Source organism: Rhamphochromis sp. 'chilingali' (assembly GCF_963969265.1).
Source record: "Rhamphochromis sp. 'chilingali' genome assembly, chromosome: 10".
NCBI classification, from domain to species: domain Eukaryota; kingdom Metazoa; phylum Chordata; class Actinopteri; order Cichliformes; family Cichlidae; genus Rhamphochromis; species Rhamphochromis sp. 'chilingali'.
The window spans coordinates 4,437,132-4,464,744 of NC_137937.1; the positions used below are offsets into that span (position 1 = coordinate 4,437,132).

Sequence of the window (27,613 nt, forward strand, 5' to 3'; positions counted from 1 at the left end):
CTGTGTGGGCGAGTCCTTCAATCTCTTCTGCCTGAGGTGCCACCTTTCTCTTTTACACAGCTGACTCACATCAGTAATTAAAGGGATTTAAGCTCAGGGACAGGTGAGCTCTTGGCCTGTTTTTTTTTTTTTTTTGTTTGTTTTTTTTGGGCGTCGTTCCAGACCGTACTCCATACCAGTTGGTGGCGGTAATGCACCTTTCACTTGTTTGCCAACCGCCAATATAACTGTAAGAAAGAAAGAAAGAAAGCTCTTGGCCAGAGTGCCATGTGAATGGTTACAGCTAGTGAGCTGTGTGTTTGATGGTTGCTGCTAGTGAGCTGTGGGTGTTCTGTTGCCACTAACAAGCTGTGCGTTTGGGGTGTTTGCAGCTAGTGAGCTGCTCTCTCTTTTTGATTTACGTTTTACTTTATTGACCAACGCTTGAGATTTGTTTGTTTCCTTAAATGGTGATAGCGGCTTGTCCGTCTCTTTTAGTTGAGCTACTTTAATAAAACTCTTTACTTTAACCATTTTGCCTCTGTCTTTTCACCAATTTTCAAGTGGTGTAACAATTGACAGAAATGAGTAGCAAACTTTCTAAAAGCCCAAAGCTCAACCACTAGAAGCTCTGCCCTGGGGTTCCACCAAGAGGAGGACCCAGGGCAGACCCAGAACATGCTGGAGAGATTATGGCTGTGTCCCAATTCAGGGTCTGCAGCCTTAAAGTACACAGCCTTAACGGTCCTCAAGGGCCGCGTACTCAAAGACCGCTAAGGCCGGAAGTGCGAGTCGTGTAGGCTTGTGAAAAGGGACGGTCTAGCCTCCGTCGCGCTGCCCAGGTTGCCTAGCAACCATGACACTAACCGCTGGAAATGTTTCATACAGCTTTGTTTGACATAAATGAAGGAGAACATATTTTGTATATTTGTTTCTACATGAGCTCTGTGTGATTTGTTTAGTATCTGAGGCTGAGACCACGGGACTCTAAAACGTGATTGTTGGGCTTCATCTCTGTACTGAACAGTCATTTTAAGTTTAGTTAGTAAATAACAATTAGCTAATGTTGTTCATGAGGCTAAAGTCATCTCACTTTGGTAATGTAAATATAATATGGCCAATATTATAGTTATTATATTAATCATTATTAGTCATTACAGCAGTGAGTTTGAACTCAGTGTCAAATACTGAGTTTCAGTAAAGATTCAAGTTGCATTTATTTATATGTCCTATTACCTTAAATCTTCACTCAAAGACAAGTATCTGTGACAGTGTATCTGTAGATGTATTATATATAAGAGACATATTGTTCTTTTAATATGTTGGCATTACTAAATTTGGCTCAATGCTTACATATGTGGAAAAAGAAAATGTTCGAGCTGTGATAACTGTTTCTGATAGAATGAAGAGTCGACTGATATATTAAATATTCCTTTATTGGGTGAGAAAATCATACCATGTCATAACTGCTTTAAGTCATACAGAATAGATATCAGAGCCTTAAACAGGCTGACTTCTGCTAAATGGGTCAAACTGGGCAGAAAGTCTACAAACACATAACATCCTTATAGAATATGATGTAACACTATAGATCAACTTACCTCAGAATATATAAAGCATATAAACAATTACAGCAATATGATGCAACAAACACAGCAGCTACTGATCCAAAATACTCAAAGCTTCATAGAACTGAAACAAACATGGACATTTATGATAAACACTTTAGGTTTCTGAATATCAAACTTGTTTCTGCCTTTCATAGTGTGTAACTTGAAGGCCCTGAGTACTTTCTCCCACACTGAAAACACTGGGAGGATAAAATTATTTGAACATTACCTAATAAGATTGATTCAGGACAGACAGTTATGTTAAACTTTTCTAGCAGTCCTTCACAAACAGGGAACAGTCTGTCTATTCTCTCCATCTGTCAGCTGCTGCTGGCTCTTCCTCCTCCTCTTCCTCACACACTGCTGAGTTTGTCCTGGTGGATCATCAGGGATGCAAAGCCTCACAGATGATGTACAGCAGTGGGTCCCTCAGTCTGTCCTCACTCTGGACACTTGCAGTTGTCACACATGGAAATCAAATGTGTGATAAGCTGCAGGATTCAAACACAAGTGTAACTTATAAATACATGTTCATACTTTTATTCCACGATCAGAGAGAAAGAAACAGAGAGAGAGTGCAGGACAGACAGACAGGTGGCAGTCTCAGGTGTACACACTGCTACAAAACAGCACAAGAGAAGGAGGATTTAGTGTTTGTGTTATTACGAGTGCTAAACAAGAAGAGTTCCAGATGGTACAGTGGACACATGTGTGACTGCTGTGATTAAAGCATCTTTCTTTCAGCTTAACGAGTGAACCGTCAGCTCGTTCAAACACACGTTAAAGTCCGTTTGGCTCGACACCAGCGAACAGAGGCAGCAATATAACATAGCTAACATTAACAGTGCAGTGAATCCTGCTTGTGCTGTGATATTCAGGACTGCAAACCGAGCAGCATTCACTGACTTTCAGCTTGTGTTTGTGGATATATGACTGACTTTAATTATCCAAAAAATCATCACATTCTCTGTAAGAATAAGGTCAGCTATTGAACGGTGTATATTTTAAAGTAAAGGCTTTAAAACCAAGTTAGTACAAACATCACTAATGTCACATAACTTTCCCGACACGTGACCAACAGTAATGTTTTAATGTTCTTCATTATGAAACATTTGCACATAAATAAGTGACATAATATTCACTACTTACTTTTAAAAGTTTACTCTTTGGCTGCTCCGCTTCCACCGTTTGTTTTGGGGGGGGTTGGGGGTTTTTTCAGCAAAATTATCCACACCCACCGCCGTGCTATGAAGTCTGGGATATGTTGGGCCACGAAGTCTACACCGCCACATCCTTAAAATTCAGGGAAATCAAGGACGCATTTGAGATACAGCCTATAAGTCGCAGCTAGACTGGGAACGCCTTGGTGTTCCCCTGGACAAGCTGGAGGAGGTAGCTGGGGAAAGGGAAGTCTGGGCTTCTCTGCTTAAGCTGCTGCCCCCACAACCCGCTCCCACAACTCATCCCCAGATAAGTGGAAGAAGATGGATTTTCTTTTCTTTTCAGTATTGCTTATTGTTTTGACATTTCTGTATTTTCTGTAATGTGTTTGTTTTTGATTCTCTGTATTTCCTACAGATGGCAAAGAATTTCACAAAAGAGAGCTTTGCTGATGTCATACGGCAAAAAATAACTAACGAGACTCATCAAAACGATTATTAGAAAATCACCTCAAATCGAGACACCACTGGTACCACACATGCATCTGTGCTAGCTGAAGATGGATCTGTTGTGTCTGTAACCAGCACCATCAATAACGAGTCAGTACCTGCATCATTCTGTTTCACTGTTAGAAACCAGCTATCAGATATTTTTCTTTCTTTGATAAAAATTTAATATTTCTTTTGTTTACAGATTTGGCTGCAAGGGCCTCTCTTCAAGCACTGGAATCATTCTCAACAACCAGTCTGACTTCTGCAATAGAACTAATAGCATTTCTCCTGGTGAAGAGATGCTTTCTACATTTAATATTTATATACAAGTAATCAGATGAGGAGGGCAGATTATTTCAATACTAATACCACAAAGAGTTTAATTTTTTTTCCTGAAATTATTTTCCTGAAATTCCTTATTACATTTCTTTAAGTAATGTGTCAGCTCACCTATCCATATAAGCCTTTCATAACTTTCTGACACATATTCCACACATTAGGGTAATAAAGGTGTTACTCAGTTTGGGGATAGTAATTTAGGAGTCAGTCAGCCAGTTTCAATTGCTGTGATATTGTGATTAATATTCAGTTTATAGACTTGTAACAGCCGGGCCTTCATCATTTATTCGTTGCTCATTGTCTGTATGCACGGTAAGAGGGACTTCTGAAGTTGCTCCTAGAGTTTTAACAACTTCCCATATGAAATTATTTAATCACTGAAGTCCAAGTCAAGTCAAAGATCTTGGTCATTGGGGGGGACCGGTGGGACTATGATCACAACTGCACTGGCCTCAGTATATGTCCATAGTAATCACACAGAGTGCCATTAAGATAAACTGGCACAGACTAATGCCCATCTTTGTTGTTGTAGTAAGTGTCATGGTCGCAACTTGCTTCATTTTAATCCATCCTGTAGTCCTCACTTTCCCCTCGCTAAGATTGATATTCTTTTATTTCTCTCCAAGGCACTCATGAACCACCTTTGGTTTGGAAAGAGCATTAATGTCATGAACTGGCTGTGTGGAGGCAGATGAGGACCCAAACGCAAAACTCACGGAGGCAGGAACTGAACTCAAAATCACTGCTTTATTGCAGGGTTCACAACGAAACAGAACTAAACTGGGAATACTAACAGAAGACCGAGGGAACACAGAAAGACACACAGGTTCGGGGAGGAGACATTGACGACGCGACACTGACCTGATGGAGACATGCACATAAATACACAGAGGGTTAACGAGGGAAGTGGGAGCACACGGGGAACACAGCTGACACAGATAATCATAACGAGACAGGGCAGGAGTGAACACAACATGTTCCTCTTCACCATCTACACTGCAGACTTCTCCCACAATTCCACCCAGTGCTTCCTGCAGAAGTTCTCTGATGACTCTGCAATAGTCGGCCTCATCACTGATGGGGACGACAAGGAGTACAGAGGTCTGACCCAAGACTTTGTGGACTGGTGCCAGCTGAACTACCTCCAGATCAACGCCAGTAAAACCAAGGAACTGGTGGTAGACTTCCGCAGGCACAAGCATTCTCCACTGCAACCACTGAACATCCAAGGTATGGACATTGAGGCTGTGGACAGCTACAGATACCTTGGTGTTCATCTGAACAATAGACTGGACTGGACTCATAACTCAGACGCCCTCTACAGGAAAGGGCAGAGCAGGCTGTACCTGCTGCGGAGACTCAGGTCGTTTGGAGTGGAGGGCCCACTCCTGAAGACCTTCTATGACTCTGTGGTGGCTTCTGCTATCTTTTATGGTGTGGTCTGCTGGGGCGGCAGCATCTCTGCTGGGGACAGGAAGAGACTGAACAGGGTGATCCGAAGGGCCAGCTCTGTTCTAGGATGTCCTCTGGACCCAGTGGAGGTGGTGAGTGACAGGAGAATGGTGGCTAAGCTGTCATCACTGTTGGACAACATCTCCCACCCCATGCAGCAGACTGTGACAGCACTGAGCAGCTCCTTCAGTGGGAGACTGCGGCACCCACGGTGTGGGACGGAGAGATTTCGCAGGTCTTTCCTCCCCACTGCTGTCAGACTCCATAATAAAGACTTTAACTGATCAAACACACACATCCACACATATGCAATAATACTAAGTGCAATAATCCTTTCTGTCATCGTTGTATTTTTACTCAGTTGTATATAGCATTTGTATTTGTATTCTATTTTTATCTTATTGTATATTTATTTTATTTTATTCTACTGTATATAGTATTTTATTTTATTCTATTCTGTACAGTTGTGTACTGTATTTATTCTTATTGTATCCTAATTTTTGCCTCATAACTTTTGCACTGTCCACTTCCTGCTGTGACAAAACAAATTTCCCACGTGTGGGACTAATAAAGGTCATCTTATCTTATCTTATCTTATGACGCATACTGACGAGAGACTGTCAAAGTAAAACAGGAAGTACACAGAGGTTCAGACAGGAGGAGAGAGAGCACGGGGAGAACACAGACATAACAGGCTGGGGAAAACATGGAATAAAACACAAAGAGAGACGAGGGCTCACAGATACACAGGAGGTAACCAAATAAGGAACATCTTAACTAAATAACCTAGGAACCAAGGCATAAATAGGGAACAAAATACAAAAACTAAGAATACTGGGCCAACATGGCCCAGGACCATGACATCACCCCCCCCCCCCCCCCCCCTCAAGGGCTGGCTCCCGACAGCCCAAACCCGAGAACCAAAACAAGACAAACAGAAAACAACCCACCCAGGGCGGGAGGCGGGGGACCAGGACGGAGGGAACGAAACCAAACAAAAGACAAGGAGCACGAGAACAAAACTGAGTCCACAAATACACAAAAGAGTTCAAAACAGGGAGGCAAAAGTCCAAAGAGGCCAGAAGGTCGACTCGCGAGGTGACAGCACAAAAGTTCAGTTCGGCTCTTCCGGGGGCCGGCCACGTGAAAAGTGGCAGTGGCAGCAGAGCGGGTCCGGAGGCCGGCCGCGTGGAAGACGGCGGCGGCTCCCAAGCGTCGGGCGTACTGGTTGAGGCTTGGTGGGCACAGGACCAGACGAGGCAGGACCAGACGAGGCAGGACCAGACGGTGGCGTGGCAGCCACAGGCGAGGGAGCCGGACCAGGCGAAGGCGATGCGGGAGCCGGACCAGGCGAAGCTGAAGCCGAGGCCGACGCTGGACCGGGCGACGTTGAAGGCGATGCAGAGGCCGGAACGGGCGTGGCGGGGGCCGGACCAGGCGAAGCGGGGGCCGGACCAGGCGTCGCTGAAGCAGATGCAGAGGCTGGACCGGGCGTGGGTGCAGCTGATGCAGAGGCTGGACCGGGCGTGGGTGCAGCTGATGCAGAAGCCGGACCGGGCAATGGCTGAACGGGCCCCTCGGACCCCCAGCGGAGACGAGGAGCGGCTGGATGGGTTCTCCTGAGCCGCCAGCGGAGACGAGGAGCGGCTGGAGGGGTTCTCCTGAGCCGCCAGCGGAGACGAGGAGCGGCTGGCCGGGCTGAGCAGAGCCGCCAGCGGAGACGAGGAGGTGCTGGAGAGGTTCCCCTGAACCCCCAGCGGAGACGAGGAGGTGCTGGCCGGGCTGAGCAGAGCCGCCAGCGGAGATGAGGTGCTGGAGAGGTTCTCCTGAACCCCCAGCGGAGACGAGGAGCGGCTGGAGGGGTCCTCCTGAACCCCCAGCGGAGACAGATGCAGAGCCAGCAGGTGCGGGGACCTCTGGCTCAGCGGACGCTAACTGTAGCTGCACAGGGCACGCAGTCGGCTTGGGATGCAACGGCTGGGGCTGTGCAGGGCAAACAGTCTGTCCAAAGTCCGTCAGTACCACGCAGTCCTCAGCTGGCGGAGAAAGCCCACAAAGGCTCCCAGCTGAGGTTGACAGTGTCTGAGCGGGTTGCTGAGCTATGAACTGAGCTGGTGACAGAGGTAATGACAGAGCTAATAATGACTGAGCCGTTAACTGAACAGGCAATGGAGTAAGACACTGAGGTGGTAACAGAGCGGATGACTGAGCAGGTAATGGAGCTGATAACTGTGCTAGAGACTGAGCTGGTGACAAAACAGGAAACTGTGCTAATAACTGAGCTAATGACTGCGCTATGGACAGAAGTGCAAGTTGTAGTTGTGGTTGTAGTGATGGTAGAACAGCTGGTAGTTGAACTTGTGATTGAGCAGCTGACTGGCTCTTGGCTGCTCTCCTCCGGGGAACAGGAATGGGTGCTGGGCCTGGCCGAACACCAGCCATCCCCACCCGAGGAACAGATACGGGTGCAGGGACGAGCTGGGCTCTGGCTGCCTTTACCCTGGGGGCCGGTGTAGGTGCAGGAGCTAGCTGGACCTCTGTCGCTTCCACCCGAGGAACTGAGACGGGTGCAGGAGTCGGCAGGGTCACGGCAGACCTCACCCGGGGAACCGGAACAGGAGCAGGCAAAGGCTGGGTGTCCATCAACCCCACCCGAGGAGCAGGTACGGGCGCCGGGATGAACGGAGCCTCTGCCAGGCTGGGGACAGAAGCAGGGACCAGCTGGACCTCAGCCACCCTCTCCCGAGGAACTGATACGGGAGCAAGGGAAAGCCGGGCCCGCGCTGCCCTGGTTACAACTGGAGTTGGAGAGCTGAGTTCAGGAGCAGTAACAGACACTGGGAAAACCAAGTTAGTGGAGCCAAACACAGTTTTAGCAAACAGAGACTTATGGCTGGCCACTTTTAGCAACTCTGCTGTTCTTAAGCTGTCCATGTTAGAAGTAGCAGTCTTTAAAACAGTCATTGTACAGAAGGACCCAGGCCTAGCAAAGTTAGAGTCCGTTATTCTTGGCTCAGAGGGGCCCGTTAGAGAAACAGAAGCATTCTTATAGACTGTTTCCAAATACGCTGGTTGGAGAGCAGCATAGTCCAGGAGTGAAGAAACACCGTCCACAGTCTTATACACAGCAGGTACAGGGGTAGGGGAGTTAACACAGGTGGTGTCCGAAGCAACTGGGTGCGACACTAACTCTGAAACATTCAATCTGAGCTCCCCTAGCCGTTTACTCATGACGGACGGTAGCTTGTTTCCCTTAACCTTAACAATCGTGATTGAATGCACAGTCTTAGTGTTGTCAACACCTGAGTTACCAGACTTCACATCTGCCATCGTTAACTCGAGGGGAGCAACATTCTTTAACCCTGGAGAAACAGATTCAGAGCTAACAGACAAGGCAGGGAAATCTAAATGTGACAGAGGGTCAAAAGCAACCTGAAGAACAGAACGCGCAGCCTTTGAAGGTTGGAAGACACAGGTCAGTTTCCAGGTGGTCCCCTCCGGTTTCAGCAGGAACCTCAGGACTGTTTGTTTTAATATTTAGTTCACAAGTATGCAACCCAAAAATAGTCTTTTGCTTTTCTAAGGTGAGATTATCAGTCTGTGTGTTAATTACTGCTGACCTGGGAGGAGCAAAGGAAAAACAGTCATTCTCAAACATGGGCGTGAGGGTAGGTAATGCAGACTCTGGATTAACTGACCCAGAATTACCAGACACAGAGTTAACGGTCTCTGGGATGACGCACACAGAGTTTACAGTCCCAGAGTTTTTTAAGTCAGCCTGAACAGCAGTCTCTAGGGGGGCAATGAACTCAGTCTCATGCTTAATAGGTGCAGAGGTGAACTTAGAAATGTTATGAAGCCTGGAAACACAGTCATTTTCAAACTTACTGTTCATCTCTGATGAGTTACAGATGTGAAAAACTGCGGACTCAGGAACAGAATATTGTCCGAGTCGGTCCGACTTGGAAGTGGCATGGAAGAAACAGTCAGATTCACTCACCACCGGAGTTTGCTCAGTAACTTTAGGGTGGCGACGGCGTGAGCGTCGTCTTTTCCTGGGAACTGTGCCGTGAGTTCCCGAGGCCGTAGACGCAGGCACCTCAGAAACGTCGGCTGACTGAGCCGATGACGGGCCGGGCTGCGTTGAAGAGACACGGAGCTTGTGCAGCTCCGAGCGTGGAAGTCCCAGGAAGAGCGCAAAGGACTGCAGCGGGGATAGGCTGCTTGTCGGAGGCACGAAATCCCTCCTCGGCCGCCGAGTAGCCCTCTTCTTTGCGCGGGACTTGGGCGGCGACTGGGGAGGTGAACCGGAAGTTGAGAAGGCCGGAGGAGTTGTGGCAGGCGATAGGCTGAATCCTCCAACTCTTATCACCGTGGGACGATGTGGGGAAAAGGCAGCAGCGTTTGCAGTTTGGAGGCTGCGCGGCCCACCTAGAGCCAATCGAGTCCCATAAAAGGCAGACTCGCGCTCCCGGGCATGCCGAGCCTCCTGCCTTCTCCTCTCGTTAGGGAAGGCAGGGTCTGCACGCTGCCGGTTCCGTAGGGAGTTTGCTGGGTCCATTACTGGTCTCCTATTAAGGAGACAATTGCTACTCCAGTTGTTTATGTTCATTTATTTCATTTCATTTCATTTATTTATAAAGCACATTTAATAACAACAGAGAGTTGACCAAAGTGCTGTACAAAGTAGTAAAAGAAGTGAAGCAAAGAAGTGTGTGTGTGTGTATGTGTGTGTGACACTGTCATGGTCCGTGGTCCTGTGTCTGTGGAATGCGTGATGCTCGGGTAGCCACACCCCCGGGCTGGGCCATCACCGGCACACCTGCTCTCCATCACGGTGACTACACGAAGATCTACTTAACCCGGCGCTGAGGATGCTCCACGCCAGTCCGTTAGTCACCCCACAGTGGTTTCGACTCGGCATCTGCCACCTGCCTGTCCTCCGGCTCAACTGGATCATTCGGTGCATCATCTGGCCCATTCGCTATCCCCACGGACTTCCTGCTCACGGACTGCCACACTTCCCTCCCAAGCTCCCACGGTCCCGATCCCGGCTTCCTCGTGTCATTGTTTCCCCGGGTTTTTAGTTTCTTGTTTTGCTCCCTAGTTTTCCCGGGTCGCCTTTCGTTATTACAACAAAGTGTCTTTTCTGTTAGCGCGGAGTCTGCGTCTGGATCCTTTTGTGCACGCGCGCCGCGGCGCATGACAGACACACACACACACACTCACTCACTCTCTGTCTCTCGCTCTCTCTCTGTCTCTCTAAGAGAGTCAGTTATGTTAGACAGCATAGCTTTAAGTGTCAGACCTTCCTGCATTAACAAAGCCACAAAATCTGTAGCAGATTCTGTACTCCTGGAAAATATTTGAACAAGTCACCGAATATCACTAAAGATGATCAAGAAGAAACAACAACCCACATGTTTGACTGACATTCTTTCCCTCTTCTGCTCAGATTATTTGTGCACATTCTCATCTATCTTGTACAATTTCTTACTTGTTCTTCCATTGTAAAAGTCAGGACAATACAGATCATATACTTATAATTCAATCACATGTCTAAAAAAGCCTGGATATACTGAGAGTATAAATCAATGATCAAGTCATTTAAATAATTAATTATTATATAATTAATTATTTAAATGTAATTTAAAAAGTGCATAGACAACATTGTAAAAGCTCAGAAATGTTATTTTATTTCTTGAAATTTTTAGGTAAACACTCATATATTGGCTGTACAATACATACTGACCATCGGCTATATTGTTATTGTTATCATAAATGTTGCTATTTTGCAGTTATGCATTCCTGTTTTGATTTTGATTCCAGCATGTTTCAATATTGGGATGAGGCACCAAAAGACTGAAAATCTATATAATGCAGTGCAGATACAACTACATAATTTCCAGTTAGAAAAGTGACAATGCGACTTAAACTTGCATTCTTTCTAAGCAGCAGGACAACAGGAGGAAAATCATCTACAAAACTGTCTGGTTGTATTGAGGTTTTGCAGACACGTGTGTGTGTGTGTGTGTGTGTGTGTGTGTGTGTGTGTGTGTGTGTGTGTGTGTGTGTGTGTGTGTGTGTGTGTGAGAGAGAGAGAGAGAGAGAGGATTAAGGAATGAGCGGGGCACTAAGGGGCTACTAATCCAAAAATGTCTGACTATAAAATGTTTTATTTAAAAAAACAAATTGTATTGAGTGAAGTGTGATTGACAAACACAGGGTTTTGTGGGAAAAAGTGAGAAAAAGTATTCATATGTATATAAAGTAAATAAAGAAATTCATGTGACTGAATGGTTGTCAGGCCCTGCGACAGACTGGCGACCTGTCCAGGGTGTACCCCGCCTCTCGCCCTTATGACAGCTGGGGTAGGCTCCAGCGCCCCCCGCGACCCTGAAAAGGATAAGCGGAAGCGAATGGATGGATGGATGAATGGTTGTCATTGTAAGCCCATCACAGACTAGAGTCACCAATATTACAGGTTAACCCCGTATCACCGCAACATCGGCACTTCATGGTTCCACTGGTCAGTTCCACAGAGAGAGGCAGAGGAAGCAGCGCTAAACATCGTAGAAGGTAGCTCTGCTTACCAATGAACAAACACACGTCTCCGCTACGCTACGCCTACCAGTACCCACAGCGGATATATGTGCGCATTACGTCACTGTGCTATCTTGGAAAATGAACAAGCTGTAAACTTTCAGACGAAGTGAATTACGTAGAGAAGAAAACAGCGATGCCTGAGTCAGGAGAAGAAAGACTAGGATGCAAAAATATGAAATGCTGGGTTATCTTCTTAAGTGTACTCTTAATTATTGCTGCAATTATAATTGGTGTAATTTGCGGAGTATGTTTTTTTTACCCCGTCGCGCAAGGACCCTGATTGCACGTTCTCAAAAGCTGCAGTGGCCGCAGACTCCGGGAAATGTTCAGAGATTGGACGGTGAGTAACATTTCAAACTTCTGACACATTTTTGCTTTCACATTACGCATAATATTATGCACTGTTCTAAATGCAAACTTTAGCGCTAAAACATCTTTGAGAATGGCGTAACCTGCGTCATCATCATGGATTTATGTTTTTTCTATATCTATTTACAAGATAACTACTCATAACTACATTCTAATTTCACCTTCTTTACAAAATCAATATGCCATTTCATAAAAGGCAAAATTCACTGTGATGTGCATATTACAGGTCAATGCAAAATCTTCACGCCATTTCCCTATTTACGAGACATTCTACCGGACATGTGTGAGTGCGCGCCTGCGATCTTTCTGTCTGCAAACACAATAGCAATAGTTTTGAATGAATTCTGAGTTGTAAGGCTGCACAGTGTGGTATTATTAAAATTTATTAAAAATTTCCATCCTTCCATTATTGTTCAAAAATGGAGAAATAGCCTTATAACTAAGAAACCATTATTCTTACAAGTTTGGTGTATTGTCAACAGTGTTGGTCAAGTTACTTGAAAAAAGTAATTAGTAAATAATTACTGATTACACTGGGACAACCTTTAGCACTACTCTCCCTGAATGGCTGACTTGGTCCAAAAAAAGACATGTTGGAGGATGTATTTACGATCAGAATGCTCTCTGCAGTAGTGACATCATGTAGTATGAGCAGATATTGTTCTCCACATGTCCCACAGGGCTTCTTCAGAGTGCAATTTTCTGGGGAATGTCCGCTCCCACATTTCCAACATCATTTTTTTTCCTTTATCCAGGTGGCTCTGGCAGTACAGGTGAGTGTGGCAAAGTCAGCATAGGCACTGAGGTAGTGAAGGGCTTGAAACGATCCCTCTTCTTCAAGTGTGGTACAGTGGCAGGGCTAGGAGAAGGATAAGAGTGCTTCGATGCCTGCTGACTGCCAAGCAGAACAGTAGGAGGTTTGGCTCTCTGTTGTTTCACTGCTTTCCGATGCTTATACTCAGTATGTGCTGGTGCAGCTGGGAAGGGGCCTGCGATTTGGCACATGCAAAGTCTGGACCTTCCTTTCCAGCCACTCAGCTAGATTAGGTAGAGTGTATATAAGATCACTGCCACTTTGGATAATTCCTCGGTTAAAGCAATGTTCAGCAATTGGAGATTATGTATTGGAATTTCAGGAGCAGGACCACGCCTCCAAACACGCTCCTTCCGGTTGTTATCTATTTAGGTTCCCCCAGTTCATCAAGCTGTTCATTCTCGTTTATGTGCAAACAGGGTCCATTCTCAGCGAATACTTTTAAGCACAGCTTATCTCACAGGAGTAACATAATTTCACTCACCCTTCCATTCGCTACAATCGCCCTCTCATCCGTCAGCCCATCAGACGAACAACTACTCAAGCTCTCCGTTCATCGCTTTTCCTCTGGCAATCCAAGAAACACACCGAACTTTACGGCAACGTTTCCGAGAGACCGAATGCTGACAACCTTATAGCAGTTTTCTTACCACCTGACATACGGTCTGCTACGTTGATCCATCCAGTTGTCTTATCTCCGCTAAATCCAGTTATGAAGTAACTCTGGCCGCCCACCACTTCAGCAAAAGCCAGCAGGGTTGCCCACCAGCAAACCCATAACTTCTCTCACATTGCTCCGAAATGGTCCCACAGGCCGGCGCAAGTTAGCCGGAAAGCCGACGGACATCAGCGCCAAACCCAGAAGGCACGCCATACCCACGCGCCCAACAAATCGCCGCTCCAACAGCAAAAGCTACAGCATGCTTTGTTATAATAATAAATGAATAAATAAATTTTTATTTATATAGCACCTTTCAAGACAGAATCACAAAGTGCTGCACATAAGATTACAAGTCATAAAAAGATTTAAAAAGAGAAAATAAAACAGGCAAAAAATTAATCAAAAGCAGTTTTAAAAAGGTAAGTTTTGAGTTGTTTTTTAAAAACAGCTACTGAGTCCACAGTTCTTAATGCTTGGAGGAGAGAGTTCCACAGTCTAGGGGCCACAGTGGCAAAAGCTCTGTCACCCTTAGTCCTCCTCTTAGTATTTTTTATAGTAAGTAAGCCCTGATCAGATGACCTCAAAGACCTGCTTGGGACATAGGGCTGTAGCAGGTCAAAGATGTAGGCAGGTGCCAGTCCGTGCACAGCTCTGTAGGTCAAGACCAGGATCTTAAAATCAACTCTAAATTTAACAGGAAGCCAGTGTAACTGAGATAATAACGGTGTCACATGTGAGTACTTGGAGGATTTTGTCAAAAGCCTAGCTGCAGCATTTTGCACAACCTGCAGACGATCCAGAGAACCTTTGCTTAGACACATAAACAGCGAATTACAATAATGCAAGCGTGACAAAATAAATGCATGTATAGCAATCTCCAGTTCAGCACGAGATAAAACCGGGCTTAGCCTAGCCACATTTCTCAAATGATAAAAACAAGACCGAACCATAGATTTCACATGCCCATCCAATGTGAGACTCGAGTCAAAGGTGACACCTAAATTCCTGATAGAGGATTTAACATAAAGTGAGAGAGGACCAAGGGCTTTCACTATCTGCGATAGAAACCTATCAGGGGCGCATACGAGGACTTCGGTTTTCCTCTCGTTGAGTTGGAGGAAATTTGCAGCCATCCAACGTTTGATCAAATCTAAGCAATCATTCAGACGCTGAAGCTTAGATAAATCCTGGGGCATAAAAGAAACGTACAACTGAATATCATCAGCATAACAATGATAAGAAATGTCCTCAAAAGAGCTCATTATATGCTGGAGGGGGAGAAGATAAATTAAAAACAATAAAGGCCCCAAAACTGACCCCTGAGGGACACCATAAGTAAGGGAGGTAGAGGATTACCTAAAAGATTACCTAAAATCGGAGACTGCCACAGAAAAGGATCGGTGATGGAGATAAGAGGAGAACCACTCTAAAGCAATTCCAGATACACCAACCCATTTTTTTCAGCCTTTCAATGAGGATGTGATGGTCAACTGTGTCGAAAGCTGATGTGAGGTCCAGCCACCTTCCAGCACCAGGTAGCAGGGACGAGCTCAGCTCATTGCTCCTTCCTCCTAACAGAGGAGGTGGCTGTAGCTCAGGAGGTAGAGCTGGTCACCTACTAATCGGAAGGTTGGGGGTTCGATCCTGGCTCCTCAAGTCTGCATGCCAAGTATCCTTGGACACGATACTAACCCCAAGTTGCCCTCCGATGCATCCATCGGAGTGTGAATGTGTGTGAATGTGGTTAGACAGCACTCAGTTTAGAGTCAGTGCTTGTGAGAATAGGTGTAATTGGGTGAATGTGGCATGCTGTATAGAGCGCTTTGAGTACTCCGGGAGAGTAGAAAAGCGCTATATAAGAATCAGTCCATAACATCATTTAATGCAAGCTGGAAATCTGTCGCTAGCTCCATGCTCTACTGTTTCTCCATCGCCGTGATGTTTTCCATCACTCCTTTCGCTAAATGCTCAAGCAAGTTTGCACTGGGATGCCCGGTTCTTCCCTATCCGTCATTCACAAACGCAGCAGGAAGCTTCCTACCAGTGAACTGCCAGTTTCTCAGCAAAGACAAAAAAAAAAAAAAAAAGGCACAGAGTCGCCAGTTCTCCATCCCTCGGTAGCAAAATGTAGCATGCTTCGGCATCAAGTTGCCAGGTTCCCTGCCTCTCATCCCTCCTCGGCTAAACTCTGCAGCAAACGTCAGCACCGGGTTGCCAGGTTCTCAGCCACTCATCCCTCCAGTGCTAAACTCTGCAGCTAATGTCGTCACCGGGTTGCCAGGTTCCTCTATCCCTCATTCACAAAAGCAGCGGCAAGCGTCGACCATCGGGTTGCCAGTTTCTCAGCATAGTTTAAAAAAAAGGCACTGGGTTGTCAAGTTTTCCTTTATCCCTCATTTAAAAAAGCAGCAGCAAGGCTTCTACCAATTCGTTGCCAGTTTCCTTTCCCTCTATCCCTCCTTCGCAACTTGTGCTATCCCCCATTGGCAAAATGTAGCAGCATGCTTTTGCCACTGGGATACCAGGTTCTCTTCCTCTATCCCTCCTATGCATATACAGTAGCAAGCTTTGGCACCGGGATGTCAGGTTCTCTTCCTCTATCCCTCCTATGCAAATACAGTAGCAAGCTTTGGCACCAGGATGCCAGCTTCTTTTCCTCTATCCCTTCTTTGCAAATGCAATAGCAAGGTGGCACCGAGATGCCTGGCCCTTCTTTACCCCTCATTCTCAAACGCAGCAGCAAGCTTTCTAATATAGAGTTGCCAGTTTCTCTGAATTTATCACAGCAAAAGCAGCAGTGAATCTTTCTACCGTCAGGATGTCAGCTTCTCCGCAGCTAGCCCTCATATGCTAAGCAGCAGATGTTTCGGCACCAAAACGTCAGGTTCTCTGTCTCTATTCCTCATTCGCAAATGCAAAAAGCTCTTTGCACCAAGATGCCAGGTTCCATTCCCTAAGGAGCTCACCCTTCCGGTACTGGATTGACAGTTTCTGCCATCAATAACTTGCTCAAAAAAAAAAATAATATCCTCTCACCAGGATGCCAGTTTTTCCATTTTGTCCAGTCTTCCACAAGAATCAATCAATCAATTTTCCTGTAGACTCCTGGTGGATCATAGGTCCGCAACAACACCACGCCAACGGACTTTGTTCTGTGCCTTCAGCTGGGTCCATGCCATTCCAGCGGCCTTCACTTCACTCTTGACAGATCTTCTCCACGTCTGTTTGGGTTTCCCCACTTTCCTTTTTCCTTGTGTGTTTCAGTCCAGTGCTTGCCTTTTGACGTTGTCAAATGGTTCTCGAAGTGTGTGGCCTATCCAGCCCCATTTTGATGTCTTGACTGACCGGGTTCTGGCTGGTTCTCTTCCACAAGTCTCTGTTTGAGATCTTCTCAAGCCATCTGATGTTGAGGATGTGTCGCAAGCACTTGTTGATGAAAATCTGTGTCTTGCTGGTAGTGGTGTTGGTCACCCGCCACGTCTCGGACCCATACAGGTGGACTGCTTTCACATTGGTGTTGAAGATGCAGATCTTGATGCACTGAGATAAGGCTTTGGAGTTCCAGATGGGTCGCAGGGTGTTGAATGCAAGCCTTGCTTTGTTGATCCGGCTCCTAACGTCTTCATCTGCGCCGCCATCGCTGTTGACTATGCTTCCTAGGTAGACAAAGCAGTCGGTTTCCACCAAGTCTTCTCCCTGTAGCTTGTCGAGATGAAATATTATTTTACATCCATAATCTATGTTACTATTCATAATCCTTATTATTACTGTTGCATCATTTATGATTTATCATTGTTATCATTTCATTGACACATTTATTGAAACTGGTGAGGTTATATTAAAGTCTGTATTTCAGGTGTTAGCATAAGCACATAATAATCTTTCATTGCAGGTGCAACTGTAATCATGTTATACACATATTGCATAATTAAAGGGTTGAAGCTCGGTTAAGTTAATTAATGGTTTGAAGCTACGGGCAGCGCGATGTCTGGCCGATCAATGGAGCAAAGTTCAGCTATTGAAAGGTTGCCTACATGTTTACAGTATAATTTACTACATGTTGCCTGTGTGCATTCAGCAGGCTGCACTGGAGTTTGCCTGGTAACAGATGACGTAGAGGGAGGTCATGTACTGAGGTTAACGACACAGACACATAGCCTGTCTGGGTAAACTGATTGCAAGTGTTGTTTAAGTCTAGACAAGTAGAATAACAGGAAGCATCTGGAGGAACAGAGGAAGTAGCGGTTCCTTTTTAGAATATGTCCTCGCTGGAGTTACTGGTCATCATAAGTATAAATATTACACCCACCTATTGTCAGGGGGAGATGGAGCCTGATGTTTTGCAGAGCCTATCTTCACCACCTATATGTGTTTTAATAAAATCATTTGTGTTGACCCACTATGGACTTTCAGTCGTATGTCTCTTCCTCAAAAATTCGAACCGCGACAAGCTGCAGTGGATGTTCTTGTCGGTTGTTCAACCGCATCACCTCAGTTTTTCTGACATGCAGCCTTGCCTCACTCTGGTTTTCACTATGAAGGGGTTGGTCAATTTTCCATTGTGGATGATCTAACAGGACGAGTCTTCATAAAGCTGTTGGATGATGTTGATGAGCTTCTACGGGATTGCGTAGTGCTGCATCAGTTTCCACATGGTCTCCCTGTCAATACTGTCGAAGGCTTTTTCAAAGTCGACGAAGGTTGTGTACAAGAGAGACTGCCATTCGATAGACTGCTCGATGATGATGCACAGAGTGGCGATTGTCCCAAATTCGAAATGTTGAGCAGCAGAACAAACCAACAGAGGCCCAGAAGAGTGCAGTCAAACAATGATTTTATTTAAACACACGCGCGGGAAGATGTCTGCTGCAACACATCAGCGTCAATCTTCGCCCCAAAATACATTTCAGAATGTATTTAATACATCAGGGTTTACGCCCCTTCATGCATCAAATGAACATCACATACATCAGTTACAGTAAATAATCAATTTAAAAGAGCTAAAAACAGACAAAGAAGTTCCTTTTTCTATCACATTCTCCATACATGGCAATTAGTTTCAAGCCCAGATGGTCCCTGGGGGCTTGTCCTCTTCTTGACTCGTCTTCTGTCATCTGTTACTAAGCAAACTCAAATGCAGTTAGAAGCTAAAGAAATTTCAGGCCTTCGGCCTGGCCTATGTTTACAGTTTTTTACAGCCGCTAGGACACATTTCTCAATACTTAGGTCACTTTTGCAAAACTCTTCACACAATTCTCCTAACTGACCTTCAGCTTGGCAAAGCAGTTCATTTCACATTCAAAATGCACTACAACTACCAAAACACTTTATTCAGGTCTCAAATAAACTCATTCTTCCAGAACACTAGCAAAGGTTGACAGCCGACAAACACACTTTGTCACCCACAAAACAATGACCTAAAAAACACTAACAACATGTAGCATTACACAGTGTTTTCTTGTGTAAAACAAGGACACATCTCTGTTTATAATTTCAATATATGTTACTGGAATGAATCAGACATCATGCAGAATTCGTTAATATTTGTTTATGTATTTTTATTTTTTTGCACTAAGTAATCCCAAAATACAAGAATTTGTATACACACCATCCACTGATACACATACAATAGTAATGCTAATCTACTCGGTCTCCTCCATTTGGCCACAGGTTCTCATCCACATCACATCTTATGTCATCTAGGGCAACACACCTAGGAAATAATCTTCTGCCATGCCAGAATTGAAGGAGTTGAAAAATTGAAGGAGTAACACCTGTGTAGATGTTCATCTACAATGAGAATCAGCTGTGGCTGGTTAAACTGCATTTTTAGATTTAAAATATGTTTCAATAAAATATTGCTGTTGGATTTTGCTGTCTTTTTAAGTTTTGCATTGTGTTATTGTTTTGGCCATAAGTTTAACAGTTTTGAAAACAGTATGTAAATACATGCAAAATGTCCTGTACGTACAAAGATTTTTGGCAGTTTTTGTGTCTGAGTGAGAAAATAATTCATGAAATTTGAGAGATGTAGTCATTGAATGCATTTTGTGCCAAAACAATGATAACTGATCCTCAGTTTAGCCCACATAGACTTCTGTTGTACTCACTGTGTGAGGAGTTTTGCAAAAGTGACCTAAGTATTGAGAAATGTGTCCTAGTGTCTGTAAAAAAAACTGTAAAGCATATATGTCTGTAAGCGTGAATGCTGTTTAACCTTCTATTGCTCCAAGTCACCTACAATAGATTGTGAAAACATCGCGCTCCACAAAGCTTGAGACCTTTTATTGACTGAGCAGAATACACTTCTTAATAAGCCCAAATGCAATGTGTGTATACAATGATTATAGTTGTACATGTAAGAGAAAGGTTAATCTGAGGCCAGCAACTTTAATAAACATCTTAATGCAATATCAATGCTGTGGGTTATATTATTAATGCAAGGTTAATGATGAAAGTTGTATTGTAGCTGTAAAATAATTTCTGCATTCCCACATTCCCTCTCTTGACATTTTGAAAGAAATGTCACCACACGCCATGTTGTGTCACTCCTCAGCCCATTCGGCTGCTTCTAAGTCAATTAATGGCATCATGGTCACCGGAACCACCGCTCCGGGGTCCACTGCCCTCGCTATGACCTTCTCCAACAATCCTCTGGCACAAGGAATGAGACAACACCCACAGGTGACAAAGATCCCCAAAAAAGTGGCAATAGAAAGCACTGCAGACATAACAAACCCCTTCTGTTGAGTGTTGCAGCATCGACAGCGATCAACTCGAAGGAAAATTACGACGGAGGCAAAAATGTCCTTAATATTTTGGGAACTTTATTCCTCATCAACACGCAGCAAAACTTTCCTCATGGGTGCCATTTTCGTTGTGGTATACTTTTCTTCTTAGGGGCGTGATGACGCAGCATCCGTGCTCTTACAATGAAACAGTGCCTCCTTGTGGTGACAACTAAAATACTGTCTCTGTTAAACCACAGTAACCATAATGCAGTTAAACTCTGTACAACATGAGTACACACAATGAATATCTTAACACCCCCTCTTGTACTCAGGTTGCTGGAATCTAAAGAAAAGTTGTACAATAAACGATAAACAGTTGTACAATCTCTACCACACTTCCTTTTTCTTTTTCTCTCTTTTTTTCTTCTTTTTAAGCACCAAACATAACGTCAGCAAACTTAGCAAGTTTTAGCTTAGAAACAGGTTTGGTCATAACATCTGCAACCATTTCTTCAGTGGTGCAATATAACAGACACATTTTCTCTTCATTTACAATGGACATTACAAAATGATATTTAATGTCTACATGTTTGCACCTCTGTCGGCTCACAGGGTTTTTAGCCAGGGCAATTGTTCCCTGGTTGTCCTCGTACACTATTGTTTGAGTGTATCTGTAGTCATCTATACCTTTCGAAAGCTGTTCTAAATATATACACTCTTGCATTGTGGAAGCCAGAGCCATATACTCTGCTTCACAGGTAGAGAGCGCCACAGTGGGCTGTTTCTTGGTCTTCCATGAAACTAAAGAACTGTTGTTACATAGACGTACACAGTAACCAGTAGTGCTGCGTCTGTCAGCAGTGTCACCTGCCCAGTCAGCATCACTGTAGGCCACTAGACCCAAATTTTCATCTGTGTTTCTTCTAAAACACAACTTCTTATCTTTGGACCCTTTGAGATATCTCAACACGTTTCAGAGTTCCCCACTGTTCCTCTGTAGGCTCATGGAAATGTTGTGATAACTTGCTTACCACAAAACTCAGGTCAGGACAGGTACCTGATGCGAGGTATATAAGACTGCCTACAGCCTCTCTATACATCCTCACATCTCTTATCTTAGTAGCACCTTCTGTGTAACACAACTTCTGATCACAGGGGGTTTCTCTGGGTTTACAGTTCTGCATGTTAAACCTCATCAGTATCTTGTTGACATAGGTTTCTTGTGACATTGTTACACATCCATCAGACTGAGTGAAATCAATACCCAGAAAATGCTTAAGTCTGCCCAAGTCTTTCATCTTAAATTTGACTGAAAGCATTTCTTTCACATCCTTCATTACCTTTTCATTGCCAGCAGCAATTATCAGGTCGTCCACCCAGATGATCATAATCACCATGCCATTTTTTGTCTCTTTGGTATAAACACAGTGGTCTGCTGGGTTTTGCCTGAAACTGTTCGCTGTTAGGTATTCATGCAAGATCCTATTCCAGTTACGACCAGATTGCTTTAACCCATACAAGGATTTTTGTAATCTACAGACTAGCCCTTCTCCCTCTTCATAACCTTCTGGCTGATCAATGTAGATTTCATAATCAATGGGATCGTGTAAATATGCTGTCTTCACATCCATTTGATGGAGTAACAGGTTCTCCTGCGCTGCTTTCTGTAACAAAACTCTTATGCTGGTTAAGTTGGCTGTTGGTGAGAATGTCTCTCCATAATCTATCCCCAACTGTTGGCTGTAACCCTTGGCTACGAACCTTGCCTTGTATCGGTCGTTTCCCTCAATGTCACTCTTAACGGAATAAACCCACTTCCCCCCCACTGTTTTCTTTCCCTTTGGCAAAGTGGTTAGGGTAAAAGTGTCATTTTCCCGTAACGAGTGTATTTCTTCATCCATGGCTTTGATCCAGTTCTTTGAGTTAGCTGATTCTATGGCTTCCTTAAATGTGTTTGGGACACCACACACTGCCCTGTAGCAGTAGTCCATGGTAGTGTGGATCTCATCGCTGCCACTGTTGGCAGCTACAAAGTCATTTAAATGTCCCGGTTTTCTTCTCTCCCTAATAGGATACCTTTTGTTGACAAATCCATCACTTGTCACACTTGTCCCTTTTCGTTCACGCTCATCAGGTATACCACTTTGTGGACTTTTGTCTGTCACAATAGGTTCTGGAACCTCCTCATTGTCCTTGTCACCTTTCTCTGAAGGTCTGTTAGCCATAGGCTGTCTTACTCTGCTACAGTCATCATTTAGTTCTCCCTCATCTGTCTGTGTTTGTCTTTCTACATTTACTTTGCTCACAAACTTAACAAGTCTATGATTCTGAACATTCTCAGTTTCGGGGTGGTAAACTAAGTAGGCAGGACTGTTTTTATTATAACCTACAAAGAAACCTTGGACACATTTTGAATCAAGTTTCCCCTTGTCCTGTTTGTATGCATAGCACACAGACCCAAATTTCTGCATCTTTGACAGGTCTGGCTTTTTACCTGCCAGCATTTGGTAGGGTGTTTTCCCTGTTCGCTTATTAAAGCATCTGTTCCATGTTACAGCAGCAGTTTGAATGGCATAGTTCCATAGGCATTTCGATAGCTCACTCTCAATTAGCATGCACTTGCCCATCTCGAAAAGAGTACGCCACCCCCCTCTCGGCTGTACCGTTCTGATGGGGTGAGTACGGGGCTGATGTCTCATGCTTAATGCCATTAATGCCACTCTTGCATTGTGGAAGCCAGAGCCATATACTCTGCTTCACAGGTAGAGAGCGCCACAGTGGGCTGTTTCTTGGTCTTCCATGAAACTAAAGAACTGTTGTTACATAGACGTACACAGTAACCAGTAGTGCTGCGTCTGTCGGCAGTGTCACCTGCCCAGTCAGCATCACTGTAGGCCACTAGACCCAAATTTACACACAATGACTATCTTAACACCTTCCATTGTCCAAACACGGATGTCATCCAGCTCTCCAGCGGGTTGTCAATTCCTGAGTGTTCATGCAGGGTTTTAGACAGAGTTTTCAGCCCTTCCAGAGCTCGAGTTACTGAGCCATCTGGGGCAGTGTTGTTGGGGATAAAGGTACAACAGAGGTCTCCAAACATGGCGCACACGCCCCCTTTTTCCACCAACAACATGTCAAGGGCCATTCGATTTTGCACTCCCATCAGCGAAGTCGGACCAAACTGTTCTGTAAACCCCTCCATGGCGTCTCTGGTTAGGTTAGAGAGTCTCAGCAGTAGTCAGTAGTCTGTAAATGATCGATCTTGTCTAAATCCTGCCTGCTCTGATCTCAGTCTCTTGTCCAGTGCTTCCTTCAGTCTCTCTAAGATGATTCTGGTCAACACCTTGCAGGGGATGGAGAGCAGCATAATTCCTCTCCAGTTGCCTCACTGGGATCCGTTGCCTTTCCTGGGGAGCTTCACCAGGTACCCACACTTCCAGTCAGGAGGCACTTGCTCCTGTTCCCATATCTTCACTAGGAGAGGATGTAGCATCTCAGCTGCTGATGCCGCGTCTGCCTTGTGAGCTTCTGGAGGGTTGCCGTCAGGCCCTGGTGCCTTTCCTTATTTCACGGACTTGAAGGCTTTGATGGTGGATTTGTGTTGATACAGAGGGGCTCTTCTCCTTGTGGTATGTCAGGAACTGTTTGCGGTGGTGGTCGATTCAGGATCTTTTCAAAATGTTCCACCCATCTTCTTCTTTGTTCTTCGTCACTTGTGATGGTTTTTCCATTCTTGTCCTTGACTGGCTTACTTGGGTTGAAACTCTTTCCTGGCAAGGTCTGGGTGATCTCATACTCTCGCTTTATGGTCTTCTGCTTGGCTGCTGTTTCTGCCTCTTCTGTCATACTTTCCACAAATTGTCTTTTGTCCCAACTGGCACTCTTCTTAACTTCTCTGTTCACCTCCCAATATTATGCTCTGAGGTCTGTTTTCTCATGTTGATTTTGACATCTGTTAATTTTCTGCTTCACCCCCTTCCTCTTCTCTATCGTCTCCCATGTCTCTTTTGTCATCCACTCTTTCTGCTCCCTCTCCTTGTTCCCCAGGACTTTGGTGCAAATGGCCTTCCAGGTCTTCTTTATTTCTGTCCGGTGGTTCTCTATTGTCTCTTCAACCAGATCCCCCAGCGCCCTGAATCTGTTCCTGACTTCACAGTTAAACTCTTTTGTTTGCTTGCTGTCTTTCAGAAACTGGATGTTGAACTTGTGGAGTGGTCTTCCTGAAGAGTTGCAGAGGGATCTCAACTTGGTCTTCAGTGTTGCCACCAGCAACTGATGGTCTGAGGATGCATCCGTGCCGCGCTTTACTCTGACGTCCAGCATACTTCGCCTCGACTTGCGGTCGATGGTGAAGTGTTCGGTCTGGTTGTCAGTCTTCCCATCTGGCAAGGTCCAAGTGGTCTTATGGATCTTCCTGTGTGGTGTAGATGATGCCACCTATGACTAGGTCATTGAAGGAACAGAAGTCTGTGAACAGCTCTCCATTCTTGTTGCAGGTGCCTATGCCGTGTCTGCCCATGATGAGTTCTCTGTCTGTGTTGAAATCGGCATAGTAGTTATCGCTACCTTATTAGAAGTAATTAACCTGCGCACAGGTGTTTAATTCGAGTGCCACTGCAGTCAGCTGTTGAGTGCACCAACCAAACATCATTGATCAGGTTTGCCCTGCTCAACACTTGCTCAATCACAAACAAATCGTTTATTTTACATGATCTTTTTATAAAGGAATCTCTCAACTTCATGTGTTTAACTGAGACGTGGCAACAAAACATGGATTATATACATCTGAAGGAAATTTGAAAATCATCGGAACTCCACGTCTTTCGGGACGTGGCGGAGGACTCGCTGTTGTGCACCAGGACAGATTCACATGCAGACTGATGAATTCAGATTCCTTCACTTCATTTGAGCTGCAAATGATTAAGGTCGGCTCTTTGCAAACCTTTTATTGTATTTTAATCTACCGACCCCCTGGACCTGCCGGAGTCTTTCTAACTGAATTTAACGACCTCCTGTCATCCATTATTAAATTGGAAAAGGTTGTAATGTTGGGAGATTTTAACCTTCATATTGATGGTGCATCCTGTAACATGGCTGCTGACTTCATGACTATCACAGAGTCTTTTAACTTTAAGCAGCATGTTTCTGGTCCCGCAGATATAAAGGGTCACACATTGGATTTTGTTTTCTCCTTGGGTTTAAATGACATTTGTGTGGAAGATGTCCATGTGAGTGACCATAGCTGCATTTATTTTAACTTGTTTCATTTGGAGCCTCCGGCTCCCAAAATAATGATTGGAAGGTGAATTATAAACCAGAACGCTACCAAAATGTTCTCTGGCATGTTTAACGCTGAAATGACTTATGATTTGGACTCCCTTGTCTCATCTTTTAATAATCAGTGTAATTTTATTTTAGACATGGTGGCACCTCTGAAAAAAAGTACTGTGCTATGTTTGAAATCTCGTCCTTGGATAAATGAAAACATTCGTAATTTCAGGAGATATTGTCGCAAGCTAGAACGTTTGTGGAAGGCTTCCAAGCTTTAGCAACTATGGATTATAGAGAGACATAAACCATAAGACAGAACTCTAACAAAGAAACCAAAGACTAGAAATGATAAATAATATAATAAACTCAAAACCGTGGGTCAAAGACCCAGGCATCCTAACACATACTGCTGCTCTGGCGGGGCATGTTCAGGCTGTAAAGGTGTGGTAGAGGGCACTGGCTGAGGCACATGTGGTTCTGGCTGCATTGAAGCAGGAGGTACAGGCTGCTTTGGCAACGGAGGCAAGCAGGCTGGAGGAGCTGTGGATGCGGAGGCCGGTATAGGCTTCTGAAGCAGGTTGTGTGTTTGGTGCAGCAGTGTCAACCTGCACTTGAGGAGCAGGGACTTCTGTGGAGTGTGTAGAGCCTGCTGCTGAATGGTAGGTGCAGCTCTTGGACTGGGAGGCCGAACAGGGTAACCCAGTTCTAAATGGGGGACGCTACTGTAATGTGGCTGAAATGCGGCATAGTGGTATGAAGGGTGAGGCAGATGTGCACTCTGTGGATACGAAGGCAATCTGACCCTGTCCATTTCCACTTCAACTTCTTTCATTTGCTGGCTTATTGTTCATCTATCCTATCCTATTCATCTATCTAGCCATCTATCCTCTGGACTTGCCGTACCATAGCGAATAGCTGCAGGGTAGCTAGGGGAACACCCAGGGCTGAGTGGTGCAGAATAAGTTAGACTCGGTGGTGATGCTGGTCTTACTGTGGGGCTATAAAGACGGTGAGCTGGGTAGGTGAGTTCGAAGTCCTCCAGATGTCCAGAAATGCATTGCACCCTGCTGGGACGGGGACTCAGTGCAGGCTGGTCATCGTTGAACTCTCTGGGTGTAGCCATAGCGCAGCATGTATAGATCTGGCTAGATGGACCACTTGTAGAATATATATATATATATATATATATATATATATATATATATATATATATATATATATATATATATATATATATATATATACTGGAAGTGCTGGGTATACACTTGCAGTATATATATATATACAGGGAGTGCAGAATTATTAGGCAAGTTGTATTTTTGAGGAATAATTTTATTATTGAACAACAACCATGTTCTCAATGAACCCAAAAAACTCATTAATATCAAAGCTGAATGTTTTTGGAAGTAGTTTTTAGTTTGTTTTTAGTTTTAGCTATTTTAGGGGGATATCTGTGTGTGCAGGTGACTATTACTGTGCATAATTATTAGGCAACTTAACAAAAAACAAATATATACCCATTTCAATTATTTATTTTTACCAGTGACACCAATATAACATCTCCACATTCACAAATATACATTTCTGACATTCAAAAACAAAACAAAAACAAATCAGCGACCAATATAGCCACCTTTCTTTGCAAGGACACTCAAAAGCCTGCCATCCATGGATTCTGTCAGTGTTTTGATCTGTTCACCATCAACATTGCGTGCAGCAGCAACCACAGCCTCCCAGACACTGTTCAGAGAGGTGTACTGTTTTCCCTCCTTGTAAATCTCACATTTGATGATGGACCACAGGTTCTCAATGGGGTTCAGATCAGGTGAACAAGGTGGCCATGTCATTAGTTTTTCTTCTTTTATACCCTTTCTTGCCAGCCACGCTGTGGAGTACTTGGACGCGTGTGATGGAGCATTGTCCTGCATGAAAATCATGTTTTTCTTGAAGGATGCAGACTTCTTCCTGTAACACTGCTTGAAGAAGGTGTCTTCCAGAAACTGGCAGTAGGACTGGGAGTTGAGCTTGACTCCATCCTCAACCCGAAAAGGCCCCACAAGCTCATCTTTGATGATACCAGCCCAAACCAGTACTCCACCTCCACCTTGCTGGCGTCTGAGTCGGAC

The 27,613-nt window shown here is 44.7% G+C and overlaps 1 protein-coding gene across 1 annotated transcript in view; it reads left to right on the plus strand.

Moving 5' to 3' along the window:
• Window positions 1–11,627: 11,627 nt before the first annotated feature.
• The window catches only part of LOC308403908 (glutathione hydrolase 5 proenzyme-like), a gene marked incomplete at its 5' end in the record, with an annotated part of 48,516 nt that continues 32,530 nt past the window's right edge, over window positions 11,628–27,613 (plus strand). The window contains 2 exons of the mRNA XM_080893703.1: window positions 11,628–11,684; window positions 11,884–11,978. Coding sequence (XP_080749829.1) covers window positions 11,628–11,684; window positions 11,884–11,978 — 152 coding nt within the window. The remainder of the gene's footprint in view (window positions 11,685–11,883; window positions 11,979–27,613) is intronic.